The sequence below is a fragment of the Conger conger genome, chromosome 16 (genome assembly GCF_963514075.1).
Source record: "Conger conger chromosome 16, fConCon1.1, whole genome shotgun sequence".
NCBI classification, from domain to species: Eukaryota; Metazoa; Chordata; class Actinopteri; order Anguilliformes; family Congridae; genus Conger; species Conger conger.
This window is the reverse complement of record NC_083775.1, coordinates 18,054,473-18,069,472: the sequence shown is the minus strand read 5'-3', so window position 1 is coordinate 18,069,472 and position 15,000 is coordinate 18,054,473. Positions and strand designations below refer to the sequence as shown.

Sequence of the window (15,000 nt, the reverse complement as noted above, 5' to 3'; positions counted from 1 at the left end):
TGCCAGTGTGTTGTTTTAACCCTGTTTTGGGAAGTGCCAGTGTGTTGTTTTAACCCTGTTTTGGGAAGTGCCAGTGTGTTGTTTTAACCCTGTTTTGGGAAGTGCCAGTGTGTTGTTTTAACCCTGTTTTGGGAAGTGCCAGTGTGTTGTTTTAACCCTGTTTTGGGAAGTGCCAGTGTGTTGTTTTAACCCTGTTTTGGGAAGTGCCAGTGTGTTGTTTTAACCCTGTTTTGGGAAGTGCCAGTGTGTTGTTTTAACCCTGTTTTGGGAAGTGCCAGTGTGTTGTTTTAACCCTGTGGTCCTGCTGTTCAGTATCCTCTTTGACTTGACCCACTTAGCAGTGCTGTGCTGTGAAAAGGTAGAAGCCCAGCCAGGAGCCAGGACTCAGGGCTGTGCTCAGCGAAAAAGTGCTTCAAGGATTTTTAATTCTGAGCACGCCTGCTTCCCCCACCCCCCCCAACCTCCCCAAACCTTGAAAAAGCACACACTGCAGTTTGAAGACAGAGGAAGAGCTTATTCGCCAGTATCAGCTCTCCAGCATTACAGCGATAAATCAATCTGTTCTCTGTGGAGCGGACAGAAAACGTTTTGGGGTGTCTTTTTGGGTGTCTTCGGGGGACTGTTACAGAAGTGTGTTTCTAATGTGTTGCAGAGGGGTTGGGGGGGAGGTGTTTGGGGGTTGGTTTTTGGGGTACACTGCAGAAGGTGATTGAGTAAGTGTGTGTTAAGCTCTCCAGGCTGGGAAGCTTTGGTCTTCAGCTCAGTGAGTTTACAGGAGGTCAAATCTAGCCCATAAATCCAAATCCGGCCCTGGTTTTCTTTACTCATCAGCCATACTGTCTACTCATCTGACTCCCAGGTAAAGGGAGAGTGGAAAACCAGTAGCCCTCGGGGACTAGGTTTTGAGGAACAGGGGTTCACAGTATCCCTTGTTTTGCCATTATACAGGGGTGTGATATGGGGAAGTGTTTGGGATAATACTTTTGTTATGCCAATAAAGCCTTTGACTTTGAATTACTAATACTGACTGAAAGAGACAGAGTGAGCTCACATCTCTGCAGTGAACATTTAAGAACAGAGTAAAACTGACATTGTGAAATGCAGTAGCTAAACTGCTAACACACACATGCACGCACACACAGTGTGCACAGGCACACGCAAACACGTAGATGCGCATAAATGAACGGGGGGGACTAATCGTCTGGGGGCAAACAAACAAAATGAAAGAACATGGGAAAATAGAAGGCATTGCGTAAATCATAGTCGGTGAGATGCATCTCCGCAGTCGCTACCTATTCCCAATCCCCTCCACAATCTCGCCTAGGGCAGCACAACAGCTAGAGCCGGCAACCTGCACACACACACACACACACACACACAGCATCAGGCCTTGGTGAGTTGCTCTTTTCTTTATGGCAAGGTCTTCCCCCATGACTCCATCATTCTGCTATTCTTAGTAACAACCTTTTACATTTTCCCTGAATATCACTGAGCAGCCCTTCGCCCTGCTTACAAATCAGCAGCAAGCCAACCCCCTTCCACTGCACAGCCAATCAACAGAGCAGTGACCTGCCCCCTTCCACTGCACAGCCAATCACCAGAGAACTGACCTGCCGCCTTCCACTGCACAGCCAATAACCAGAGCAGTGACCTGCCCCCTTCTACTGCACAGCCAATTACCAGAGTGTGGCACGCCCCCTTTCACTGCTCGGCCAACCAGCCTCCAGAGCCCGCCCCCTTCCACTGCACTGCTCCATCAGAGGAGCCAATATCAGAATAGTACACTATCCAACCAGAAGCCCTTTCCAGAGACGGCTCATGGTAGACCAGTGCCAGAACAGTTTCTTGCTTCCACCACTTATGTCTGCCGTTGTAGATAGCGCCTTTAGATTCACAAAAGACCATAAATAAAACCTTTGAGTCTGTGTTTTTTTGCTCTCATGACATTGTTACATTAATTGTGTTGGGGTAAGAAATGTTTAAAAACATCATAGTACCTGTTTGTGGATTAGATGCTCTTATTTTAAAATGTGACTGTAGGGTAGTTCCCTGGATGGCCAGCAGGGGGAGGGGTAAATATTACATTGACATTACATTACATGACATTAATGGCATTTTGGCAGACGCTCTTATCCAGAACGACGTACAGTTGATTGCTCAAGGGCCCGACGGCTGTGCGGATCTTATTGTGGCTACACCGGGGGTCAAACCCCCCTGGACCGGGAGAGCTCACCTTGAAGCCGATGTCCCCCTTCTTGCAGCACAGGCAGGCCAGCATGAGGAAGATGAAGGTGAAGAGTCCAGAGAAGGAAACTGCAACCACGGCCAGAGAGGAGGACCAGGAAAGCTCACTCAACGGGGCGCCATCTGCAGGACAAAGGAGGTAAAACTTTTATTTTTTTATTTTTTTATTTTTTGGGGGATAAAACATCTATATCCGCTCCTGAGAAAAATAGCTCAAGCTATGTTTGGAGCTAGTTGACCAGTCAGACCAGTGCCATATTCAACATTGACACGCTCAAGCTATGCTTTGAAACAGCTGGAATCTGGTCATAGTCGGATTTTACACCTGAGCAATATTTCCCTCATTCCATGGAACTGGGACAGAGCGGTGACGCACTACATGGAGGTTGATGATTTGATTGGCGAGATGCGTTTCCGAATCTGCCTGTGCAGTGAGTGCGAATAGCACTGGCCTTGTGACAAAATGACACCGAGATTACAGATTCAGCCTGGCGTGATGTGCACGTAGACGCGTTCCAAACGCTGGGAAATTGGATTTTTGCGTCAGTCGTTCTGTAAAAATGGCTAGCACACGCAGGCATCTCCTCGGGTAATACCTTACAAAATCGGCTCTGCCGTTAAGCGAGGTCCGCGGAGGCTGCAATCAGACGTATACCGCAAAATACCACGTTGAAAAACTGTTACGAGTGGAATTTAAATCAGCTTTTCATTGCGTTTTGCGACCGAAATGTAATGTACTCCGTGAATTAGATTTGCAAAATAGCGCGGCACAACAATGTGGCTTTTCTTCCCCCTTCGAATTCTGCATTACACAGGAGAAGGGAATATGATTATTTTGTTCCTTGCTGAATTTCATTAGCTGCGTAGACATCTATCACATTTCTTTGGTGGGCAGAGATTCAAAGCTTGCTTGTTTTAGAAACACTATCCCAAAGAATGGTTTTATAATTCTCCTTTTCTGAAAGATAGTGACATGGTAAATTAGGAATGCACCTGCCCCTCCCGCAGGGACAGAGCGATGACCTCATACTGTGGTACTGAGATTTGGACATGACATCATAAATCCAACAGCCTGCTTTGTATCGCTCTATTCTCATGAGCTGCAAGTGCTCTCACAAATAGAGAGAAACATAGTTTACACTGTTAAAGTGTACACATCGAATGGCTTGCATGTTACACTGGCAATATTTGCTTTCTGTCACCCATGCCAATAAAGGCTTGAACTGAGCAGAGATGCATAGACACAGACACACAGATGGCGAGAAAGAATAGTTGGGTAGAGAAAGCGAGAGAGAGAGAGAGAGAGTTGCTGATGTTCTATAGCGGTGTAATAAGAGTTCAGGGTGGTGTACCAGCTGGTGAGGAGCTAGGGGGAGGGGCTGTCTCCCTGTGGACCCCCGTCTTTGCAGTCCTGATACAGTTTGTCCGGAACACCTTGTCCCCTCACACAGCCTGGGGGGGAGAGGGGAGTTAATCCCAATCTCCGTCCCTCACCCCCTCAGACAGAACCACACTGCCAAGTGTGGTGAGAGTCAAACACAGAGATAACGGACTGTATAGTGCCACTGGGACCCTATGCAGACCCTCCCGAAGTTTCTAAGCTACAGTACACACAGGTCTGTACATATAGGAGCTTTTGCCTTTGTACTAAATTAATTCACAGCTATCACCCCATTTAATAATAAGTTTGTTGAATGTTATCATTGAGTTGTTCATTTTGTTACATTACATTACATTATTGGCATTTGGCAGACGCTCTTATCCAGAGCGACGTACAACAAAGTGCATACCCATAACCAGGGATAAGTTCGCTGAAAGACCCTAGAGGTAAGTACAATTTCAACTGCTACCTGTACAACAAAGATAAGGACAAGGGCCTTTTTTTTTTTTTTTTTTTTTTTTTTTGAACAAACAAACAAACAGAGCAAAAGTCACCAAAGTTAACTATCCAAACACTGCTTACCTAGCCAACTAAAATACTGATACACAAGTCACAGAGACAACAATTAAGGTTCACAGGGAGGTAGGGAGGGATGGGGAGAGGTGCTGTTTGAAGAGGTGTGTCTTCAGCTTGCGCTTGAAGGTGGGGAGGGATTCTATAGTTCTGACCTCAACGGGGAGTTCGTTCCACCACCGTGGAGCCAGAACAGACAGTAGTCGTGAGCGTGAGGTGGAGGTTCTGAGAGGGGGAGGTGCCAAGCGGCCTGTGGAGGCTGAACGAAGAGGTCTGGCAGGGGTGTAGGGTCTGATGATTTTTTGCAGATAAGCTGGGGAAGACCCTTTAACTGCTTGGAAGGCTAGCACCAATGTTTTGAATTTGATGCGAGCCATGACAGGCAGCCAGTGGAGGGAAGTAAGCAGGGGGGTGACGTGTGAGTATTTGGGAAGGTTGAAGACCAGACGAGCTGCTGCATTCTGGATTTTGTAGTTGTTTTCCTGTATCTATCCTCTTTCAAAAAAGTCTGGTGAGGTTACAGGCGCCTCAAATGCTAAATTGGGAGTGTGCTGTGCATTTGGGAGATTGATATAGACATATTATATACCATATGCCATATATTATATAGTAAACAATCAGCGAGGGTCGCTGGCTAGCAGCATGCCATCTCCTAACAGCACCCCACAGAGTAGGTCCCTACGTAAGAAAACATGCAGTTATTGCTTGTCTTCCGATACATCGATAATATACACTCTGTGAGCACTTTATTGGGCTCTTCTGCATACCACTGTTGTAATGCATGGTAATTTGCATTACTGTCACCTTCCTGTCTGCTTTGACCAGTGTGGCTCTTCTCCTCTGACCTCTCTCATTAACAACGTTCTGCTCGCAGAACTGCTGCTCACTAGATGTTTTTTTTGTATTTCGCACCATTCTCTGTTTTTTTTGTATTTTGCACCAACTCTGGAGACTGTTGTGCACGAGAATCGCAGGGGATCACTAGCTTCTGAGATACTCAAACCATCATTCCATAGTCAAAGTCACTTGGATCGCATTTCTTCCCCATTCTGAAATTTGGTTGGAAAAACAGCTGAAGCTCTTGACCACATTTGCATGCTTTTATGCATTTAGTTGTTGCCACATGATTGGCTGATTAAATGCATTAACAAGCTGGTGTACAGGCCTACCTAATAAAGTGATTGTATATTTGTATTGCAAAGCAGTTTTTGAATATCATAGTAAACTACATTTTGGTGCCATTTTGACACTGTCCAACCAAGCAACCTTAACTGTTTGACTGTGATACTGTGAACAGTAATTTATCTTATATATTTCAAAAAAAATTTCATTATGGATACATTCTCTTATTGTTATTAATATTATTATTTTACATGATTTAAGTTATTTTTATAAAATTACTTTAACGTTATTGGGAATAATTGCCGATAATCCATTGCAACCCATCATTCATTTTCATTTTCACTGACAGCTCTCAAACTGAAAAACAATCTGAGCTCAAATTTAGGCCTGATGGTGTTTTGTGAAGAGATCAAACTTGTAAAACTATGTAATACTGTACCCAGTCACTAGAGGGGGCCATTGGGAACGTCATAGGTGTTGCATAAACCTTTCTGGACTCGGTCCTGCTGCATTGCACTGATAAGTAAAAAACACCCTCCAAACTGGGGAAAGACATAAATTGTGTAATTTTGTGTCGGCCTTCTTGCCACCCCTTGCCGAATAATTTCTTCGGCCGCTGCAGTCGTGGTAACCTTGGCGGCATCGCCGTGGAAACGGACAGAATGTAGGGGCTGCCCGTCCTGTCAGAGTGCCTTAAGCAGTAAGTTGACCCGATTTTTTGTTTTCTCCTTTTCCCTTTTCCCACAACGCCCCACTGCCACATCCTGCTGGCCCACAAAAAGACGGCGTAAAAGCAACAGGAAATGGGGGGAGATGGGGAAATTGCCCCAAAATGGCGTCTCTGGAATCGATTGGGCTGTTTTGAGCTCTGTCACAGTGCCCTTCTGCCATATCCCTTCTGTTGCCATATGAATCGTCCAAAAAGGTAGAGTGAAAAAAAAAAAAAAAAGACACTCACACGGAATCAACCAATCGGATTGTACAGGCAGTGTGGGGGCGGGGTTTACCCAGGAGCAGCCTCTCACAGGCGTGCTGCGGTGCTGTGACCTGAAATTTCTCTAAACGCAATGCACTCAGGGACGGTCAACACGACAGAAACATATATAAAATACAGAAACAGGCTGCTGCAGTCTCACATTTTATGGGCAGCCCCCTGCTGCTCCCCCGCCCCTTCTCTCAAATGATTATCAACCTCCCTGCTGTGGGCAAGAGGCCCAGCGTGAATATTTGAAGAGCACACATTTCTGCGCCGGCAGAATGAAAATAAAACACTTAAGTGAAGCTTGCATCCCTCTTATTAAGATCCCATGTAAACAGAGGGAGCGCAAGCATGAGAGAGAGAGAGAGAGAGAGAGAGAGAGGTTGGGTTGATATATATAATCATTCTGCTCTCACAAGCGCTATGCCTATTTGTTTGCTAAACAAATGAACTAATGCCACTGATCCTGATATGGAGGTAAACACACACACATTCAGCGAGGTCATTTTAATATGTTATTAACCATGGCCTCTGACACCCAGGTTTCCAAGGAAACGCGTCATTGCAACGCGGGCGTGACGCACGCGGCGGGAGAGGTGCCTCCGAACACGCGTCCCCTCCTCTTCGCTCGCTCTCTCCTTTCGCGCTCGTGAGACCACTCTCCGAACCGCCTCTCACGCGCCGTCTGTCGTGTGAAACCGGAGCCTGAACCTTCTCTTCCGCTTCCCCGCTTTCAAACGCTTCCTGCCCGAACGGGGCCGCCGGTCGGCAAGGAAACGAGGAGCGGAAAGACCCGCGTAACGCTCCCCCCGCCCCCCCCCCCCCCCGGCATGGGAGCGTCCACGGCAGAGGAGCGTGCCTCTTTCAGCTGGACTCAGCCAGCTGCGTTCACAGAACTGGAAATAACCGGTTTTTACATGTACACTTGCACACACAGAGTCACATGTGCAAGAAATCTCTGGACGTGCTTCGTTGGAACAAAGCCGCGGGAACACGCACACTCGCGCACAATGTACAGAACGTCCTGTACTGTGCAAAAGCCTACAATGGCAATGGCACTCACGGGAATCAATCCCACAACCACCTGCAAGGCCAGCTCCTGATCCATCAAGGCCCTGGATCGATAGTTACATCTCAGCACAAACTGGAATTCCTTATTCATTCTGCGAGAGTGTATCTGGTTTCACCTGACAGGAAAACCTATGGGCTTTTAAAGTGCCTATTAAAACCGACGCTTTGGATGGGTTCTTGGTAGCAGTGCAGTGCAGCGTGGGTACATGCGTGTGTATATGTGTAGGAGGGGACGGGGGTCTGAGTTTAGCCCCTTATCATCGCTGTCTCAGGTGGAGAGACGGTCTGTCTGCCAACAGCAGTCCTACAGCGGGTCCCCCGACACACACTCAAAGCACAAACACACACACCTGCATTCTCATGCACACACTAAACATACGCATGCACAAAAACATACATTAAATACATTACACGTAAACACGGATGCGCACATATTCTCTGACACGAAATGCGGAATTGTTCAGACGCGCTCAGACGCGCTCAGAGCGCATGCTCAGACAGAAACAGACTGAACATCCACACACACACACAGGAGAACAAAGGTTCACATTCATTGCAACACATAGCTGCCAACTTAGAGTACAAAGACAAAGACACCCATAGACACGCGCGCGCACACACACACAGACACAGACACAGACACAGACACACAATGGAGAACACTCAGAATCACTCAGACAGAACTACAGAGTGGAGACACAGCGTGGTACATGCATGTGCATGTGTATTATATGTGTATGAATGGACATATAGTGTTTGCATATGTGTGTTTAGGTATATACGTTGGTTTTTTTAATCAACTTTCAATATATAATTAATGATTGCTGTTTGTTTTTGTTATTAATATCTTTAATTGTTTACTAAGCCTTGGCAACACTCTTTTGTTGGTCATGCCAATCAATAGAACTCCGTTTTAATGTATTGTGTGTGTGGTACAGTGACCAGTGTGTGTGATACAGTAAGCAGAGTGTGTGGTATATTGAGCAGTGTGTGTGTGTGTGTGTGTGAGAGAGAGAGATATAGTGAGCAGTGTGTGTGTCACTGGGATAGTGTGTGTGATGGAGTGGGATGGTGTTTACTCCAAATGCTGAGCTGTTGCTATGTGAGAGGAGGGCAGGACACTGCTATGCTACGCTACACTCACACACAGACCCTGACCTTTCCAGCCTGGTAAGGTCTCTCCTCTCTCCTCCCAGGCAGAGGTGGGGTGGACCACTCTGATATTTTTAAACGAGGGGCTTGGTCTCAATGGGGCATCAAGCTCAAAACAGGCAAGTGGATTGGTCCGGCCACCTGCCAGAAACCAATGAAAAAGATTGACTGGGCACACGCTCACCTTGGGGCGCATCTCTGACCTGCCAATCCTGAGCGAGAGAGTGTGCGTGTGTGTGTTTGTGTGTGTTGCTGGCTCTGTGGGACAGCAGGATAGTGACTGATGCTGAAATCCTCTTTCCACATTAAATTGAGTCAGGAAGCCCGTATAGCCCTGCAAGAGGAGATGATGCTGACAGTACTGTTCTCTCTGACTGAAAGAGAGAGAGAAAGAGGGAAGAGAAGAGAGCAGAGAGGGAGAGGACAAAGAAGGGGGAGAGACATAGTCAGTCAAAGAGAGGGAGGAAATGAAAAGGATGACATGCAGATGAGAGAAAGGTGTGTGTGCATGTGTGTGACAATGGGATGTGTGTGTCAATGTATGAGACTGAAACGGAAACAGGTGTGTGTGTGCATGTGTGTGTTTGTGTGAGAGTGAAACAGGGGTGTGTGTGTGTATGCTAGTGTGTGAGTGAGTCAAACTGAAACAGGTGTGTGTGTGTGCATGTGTGTGTGTGTGTGTGAGAGTGAAACAGGGGTATATGTGTGTACGCTAGTGTGTGAGTGAGTCAAACTTAAACAGGTGTGTGAGTGTGCATGTGTGAAAGTAAAACCGTGTGTGTGTGTGTGTGTGTGTGTGTGTGTAAGTGGGTGGCAGGCCATCAGAAGGGTGAATATAAAGCGTCTGTCAGTGCCATCACACCACACAGAGCACAGACACTGTGACTCATCCATATCTGTAATAGCATTACATCACTCCAGCCATGATCTTACTTCATCAATCACTGCTATTTATAGCTTAAACATGCCTACACATACACACGTACAGGCTCACGCACGCATACATGCGAGCTCCTCTCTGTAAACATGACTGATATTCATCCGTTTGATGATGACTGATAAAATCAATGGTATAATGGATTCCATCAAGTATCAAGCAATTTTGGCTGACAGTCTGGTTGCCTCTACCACAAGGCTGAGACTTGGCTGTAGGTGGACTTTCTAGCAAGGCAATGACCCAAAGCATACCTCAAAATCCACAGAAATGGTTCTGTGACAACAACCTCTATGTCCTCTATCTCAGGCTCCAGACCTCAATCCAATAGAAAGCCTGTGGGCTGGAACTGAAGAGGGCAGTTCCAGCACAAATCAAAGAATGTGAAGGATCTTGCGAGGATCTGCATAGAGGAATTGTCCAAATTCCCACCAAATGTGTTCCTTAACCTTGGCAAGCATGACAGGAACCAGAGGTGACAATAATTATGGAACCTTGATTTTGGTGAAATCTATATTTTCTATTATTAAATAAATGTTTGATTTTGGTTGGTTCCATTGAAATGAAAAAGTACAGTATTTTTCACGTTCCGTATTTTGAGTTTCTCAGTAATCATATTTTTTAAAATTATTTTTTGTGCATTGGCAGTCAAGGGTGTCCATAATTCTGGAGCCCACTGTATGTGCTGGTTTACAGCATTGTATGATTTATCTGTGTGGGCTGATTGCTTGGCTATTGTATTCCACAGTGTCAGTGTTATTATTCTTATTATTATCGTGATTATTATTATTATTTAGTTGCTCTATGACTGCTCTTTCAGTGCATGTCTGGCTGGTGTAAAGGTCCTTTCCCTGTAGACTAAGGGAGCATCTGGTCTGGACATAGAGGAAGCACACAGTCAAAGTCTGAACTGCAGTCTCAATCTGTCCTTCCTGTGGGAGATTCCACTCAAAATAAAACACAGGGGGCAGAAAGCGCAGGGGTAAGTGTGGAGTAAGAGAATTACCTTCAGTCCACGCACCCCCCGCCCCCTTCCTGTTTTAGTCAGCCCAGCTACTTCCTGTTCTTCTCTAACCTCCCTCCATCTGACAGTGTCTTCACAAGACACTGTGCACTCAAACGCTGTGTCATCACTTCACACTAAGAGCTGCTATTCTTTACCATTCACTCACAGTTACTCTCATCACCTCACACTAAGAGCTGCTATTCTTTACCATGAAGTCACAGTTACTCTCTCATCACCTCACACTAAGAGCTGCTATTCTTTACCATGAAGTCACAGTTACTCTCATCACCTCACACTAAGAGCTGCTATTATTTACCATAAAGTCACAGTTACTCTCATCACTTCATACTAAGAGCTGCTATTCTTTACCATGCACTCACAGTTAAGGCCACACCAAGACCTATAGCTATAACGATAATAATGTGAGCTCCCACACTGATGAAAGATAACGTTCTGTAAATCGTCTCTCAGCAGTCAGTTACTCTCATCACTGAATAGTCACAGTTACTTCCTCATCACTGTGTTCTGTAGTTATTCTGTCTCAGAATAACAGCCCTGTAATGCTACATACAGGCAGGTGCAAAGCACATTGTCCCTATCATTAGAGAAGCGTATCGATCTTAACATTCAAACCCTCATCCCTCTCCAGAGACCTACCGCGTGGCCCCAACTCACCGAATTCAGGCAGGAATCCACAATCCCAAACCAGGGTCCAAACCCACGACCAGCTGCTTATCCAAAGCCATGACCACCAACCCTCAACGGCCCACACCAGAGACAGTCAGGTTATAAGCCCTTTTCATTCCTCCCATGATCCTCCGGGTTGGGAGGGCAGCTGTGCACATGTGCAGCCTCCTCAGCCAGACTGCGTGGGGATCACCCTTCACTTCCCTGACTTTTCCCCTGACTGTTTCAACAGCTGTGGGTTCTTTAGTGAGAGAGAGAGAGAGAGAGAGAGAGAGAGAGCAAGAGGGGGGAAGAGAGAGGGCAAGAGAGAGAGGGCAAGAGAACGAGGAAGAGCAAGTGAGAGGGGAAGAGAGAGAGAGAGCGCAGCAGGCATGTTTACATAAGCGCTCTGTCCCGTTACCGTGAGCGACGTGTGTGTGGCAGTGAAAAGAGCAGGCGTGCATGTGGAGCAGGCCTGCAGGAAACTACAGCACCGTTCCCACACGGGAATGGCGCTTTATTCTCAGAGCTAATGTGTTGTTGTTTATGTGCACTGCCTCTTCCGCACGCACAAACGCCCTGACACAGAGACGCACACACCGCCACACAGATAACATGGGCACACACAAAGACAGTCTCACTCACTCTCACAAGGACGTAAACACACTTGTCACATCCAAACACACACACACACACACACACACACTGTTGTGTCTTCTGCTCCCACTCATCAGAACTGCCTCTATAGGTCTTTCTTTCTGGTGAACAAACACTCTTTCTAGACCTCTCTCCCTCCTCCCCCTCTCGTTCTGTCCCTGGGATGTGCGTTGGCAGATTACCAGCCCTTGGTCCAGTCAGACTGAATGTGGTCAGGAAGCGATGTGTTACATACTGCATGAGATGGTTTGTGACAGAAGGCCAGTGGCCACATAAGCCAAGTGTGCTGGGATTCAGAGTGATATGCTGACAATATGCTCTTCTGCATCACACTTACTTTCACACATACACACACACACACACACACAGGCACACACACACAAATACACACATGCACATGCATAAGCATGCACACACACACACAGGCACACAAATACACACACGTGTGTGCAAACAGGCACACAAATACGCGCACACACATACACACAAACAGGCACACATATACACACGCATGAACACACACACACAGACACACACAAACACACACAAACAGGCACACATATACACACACACATGCACGGTGTGTAAGGTTTGTCCCTCCTCAACACTAAGTCATGTCCGCTCCATTATCCCTCTACTGTGCCCAGTTCTGCTGTTAGAGCCCTATAAATCAGGAAGCCTTTCTAACACGGCCTGGCCTGAGCTCAGAGAGGGGGCAGCTTCTGCTCCCAGCAGGGTGCAACCGCTGGGCCTTTCGGGCACGGAGCTTACCCTGAAAAACAAAGCTGTTAAATGGCTGTTATGGACTAGATTCAATCAGAACCACCAAACTATGTGAAGGAAAAGTGCAGTACAAACTAAGTAAAAGCTCACAGATTTGTCTAGTGCCATATCATGCAACAAAAGGACTTTTCTTAGCGTCTGTGAGTTCTGGTGGAGGAGGTTATACCCTCTCTGAGCTGAAGTGTGTAGCTGTGTATTCCTAATGTTTGCATCTCAATAGGGCAGCAATAGGAAGATATCAAATTCAACTACAAAATCAAATTTCATATTAAACTAATGACTAATGCGGTAGCTAGCTGAATGTTTTTCATTAATTCTATTCACTAAATATGTAGATTCATCTGGACACGCATTTGGCTGTTACATTGAATTGTATTGCTGTGAATGACCATATTATTTCTTGCATTGGGGGGATTCTTTGGTGAGAAACTGACTTCCCTTTCTAAGAAAGCACTTGACACCAGTCTGGACAGAGCCAGTTCCAGGCCACACCATTTCCTGTTTCCAAGGCAGAGAGCATTGCTGATTCATTAGAATCAGCCTAGAGAGTTAAATCAGATTTGAACCTGACTGATTTGAACCTTTTCGGTAGCTTTGAGCTTTTGACTGAATCTAGACTTATTAGAAATGTTACAAAAATCACCCAGGATAAGAAATCTTGCCAGGAAACAAGGTGTCAGGAAGAAAAGCTCCAATATTGCTTTCTGGGTTAAATTGACCATGAAACCATCCATTGAAAAGAAATGAAGGGCCTTCATGCGGGGGAAACGCAAGTTGCTAGTTAATCTGGGCTTTGTCACAAAGCACTGGACATGAGTGTATTTCCCTGAGGGAATCAAAGACCTGGAAATCCCACAAACAATTCGGGAAAAAAACAGACAATTGTTCCCTGACACCAGAGAAGGTCTGTGCAGACTGCAGGGAAAAAAAAATCAGCAATATCAAATCTCATTTTCCCGGGTGTTTAAAGGAATAATGAGAACAAGCAAATGTGTACTCTGTGTTACGTCTACTCTCACTCTAAAGTAATGACTGGCCCTGCTTGCCTGCCTAAAGTCATATCCACTGGCATCCCTATGCTGAGGACAAGGCCTTGTTCCCTTTTGTCTAAACACAGATATAAACTCTGCTTATGGTTCTGGCTTTGTCATCTCTTCACCCAAGTTGAGTCCAGTCCCCAAATCTCTCTTAGACAACCCCTGGGCCTAAATGAAGCCCTTTCTTTGAGAAGGCTGGAAACCCACAAAAAAATCTGCCATTTGCTGCAAAGGGTTACAGGTCAAAACACATACAAAACTGCCAATGAATATGAATGGGTTATGCGGTGACAGGAAAACCGCCCATAGCCTATGTTCCTTAATATCATTCTTGTTATTTTCAAAATAATTACAGGGTACAGTAGTGACGGATGCTTTTTGAAGCTCTTTGTGACTGTGTGTCTGTAAAACGCTCTGTATGAATAAAAATGAGACAGGAGAGGGAGTCGTTAGTGGGTGTTGAGACTGTGGTAAAGAGAGCAGCACCATGCAGAATATCAGCCCCCTGCAGCAAAACAGCCCCATGCAGAACATCAGCCCCATGCAGAAAAACAGTTGCATGCAGAACATCAGCCCCATGCAGAAAAACATTTACATGCAGAATATCAGCCCCATGCAGAAAAACAGTTACATGCAGAAAATCAGCCCCATGCAGAATATCAGCCCCATGTAGAAAAACAGTTACATGCAGAATATCAGCCCCATGCAGAAAAACAGTTACATGCAGAATATCATCCCCATGCAGAAAAACAGCTCCATGCAGAAAAACAGCCCCATGCAGAATTGCAGCTCGGTACAGAAGCACAGCCCCATGCAGAAATGCAGCACCATGCAGAAAAACAGCCCCATGCAGAATTGCAGCTCGGTACAGAAGCACAGCCCCATGCAGAAATGCAGCACCATGCAGAAAAACAGCCCCATGCAGAATTGCAGCTCGGTACAGAAGCACAGCCCCATGCAGTAGTGCAGCCCCATGCAGAAACGCAGGCCCATGCATCTCAACCCACCCTGTATAAATAGCGGTGAAGAAGTGATGATAAATAAGAAGCGCAGCCCAGTGCAGTGTGGCTGCATGCAGCCCTGCCTCTGCAGTGGGACAGAGCTGTCCAGGGTGCTGAAACTCAGGTGAGTGAGCACAGTCTCAGACACAGGGAGAGAGAGATTGGATTTAATCCAATCTGTGTATATGGACAACAAACATGCTGTAAAAAATACTCAGAATACTTCACTCAGGGGCGTGGGGTGAGACAGGGCTGTAGCTTGAGTCCAACTCTGTTCAATATCTACATCAATGAGTTAGCGGTGGTATTGGAACAATCTACAGCATCTGGACTCCCCCTAAACAATACGGAAGTTAAATTGCTGCTCTTTGCGGATGACCTGGTGCTGCTCTCG

The 15,000-nt window shown here is 46.2% G+C and overlaps 1 protein-coding gene across 1 annotated transcript in view; it reads right to left on the bottom strand.

The window, feature by feature from the left end:
* The window catches only part of LOC133114082 (serine/threonine-protein kinase LMTK1-like), a gene marked incomplete at its 5' end in the record, with an annotated part of 29,976 nt that extends 18,736 nt beyond the window's left edge, over positions 1–11,240 (bottom strand). Inside the window, 2 exons of the mRNA XM_061223278.1 lie at positions 2,234–2,367; positions 11,138–11,240. Of these exons, the coding sequence (XP_061079262.1) occupies positions 2,234–2,367; positions 11,138–11,240 (237 nt within the window). The remainder of the gene's footprint in view (positions 1–2,233; positions 2,368–11,137) is intronic.
* Positions 11,241–15,000: the final 3,760 nt, after the last annotated feature.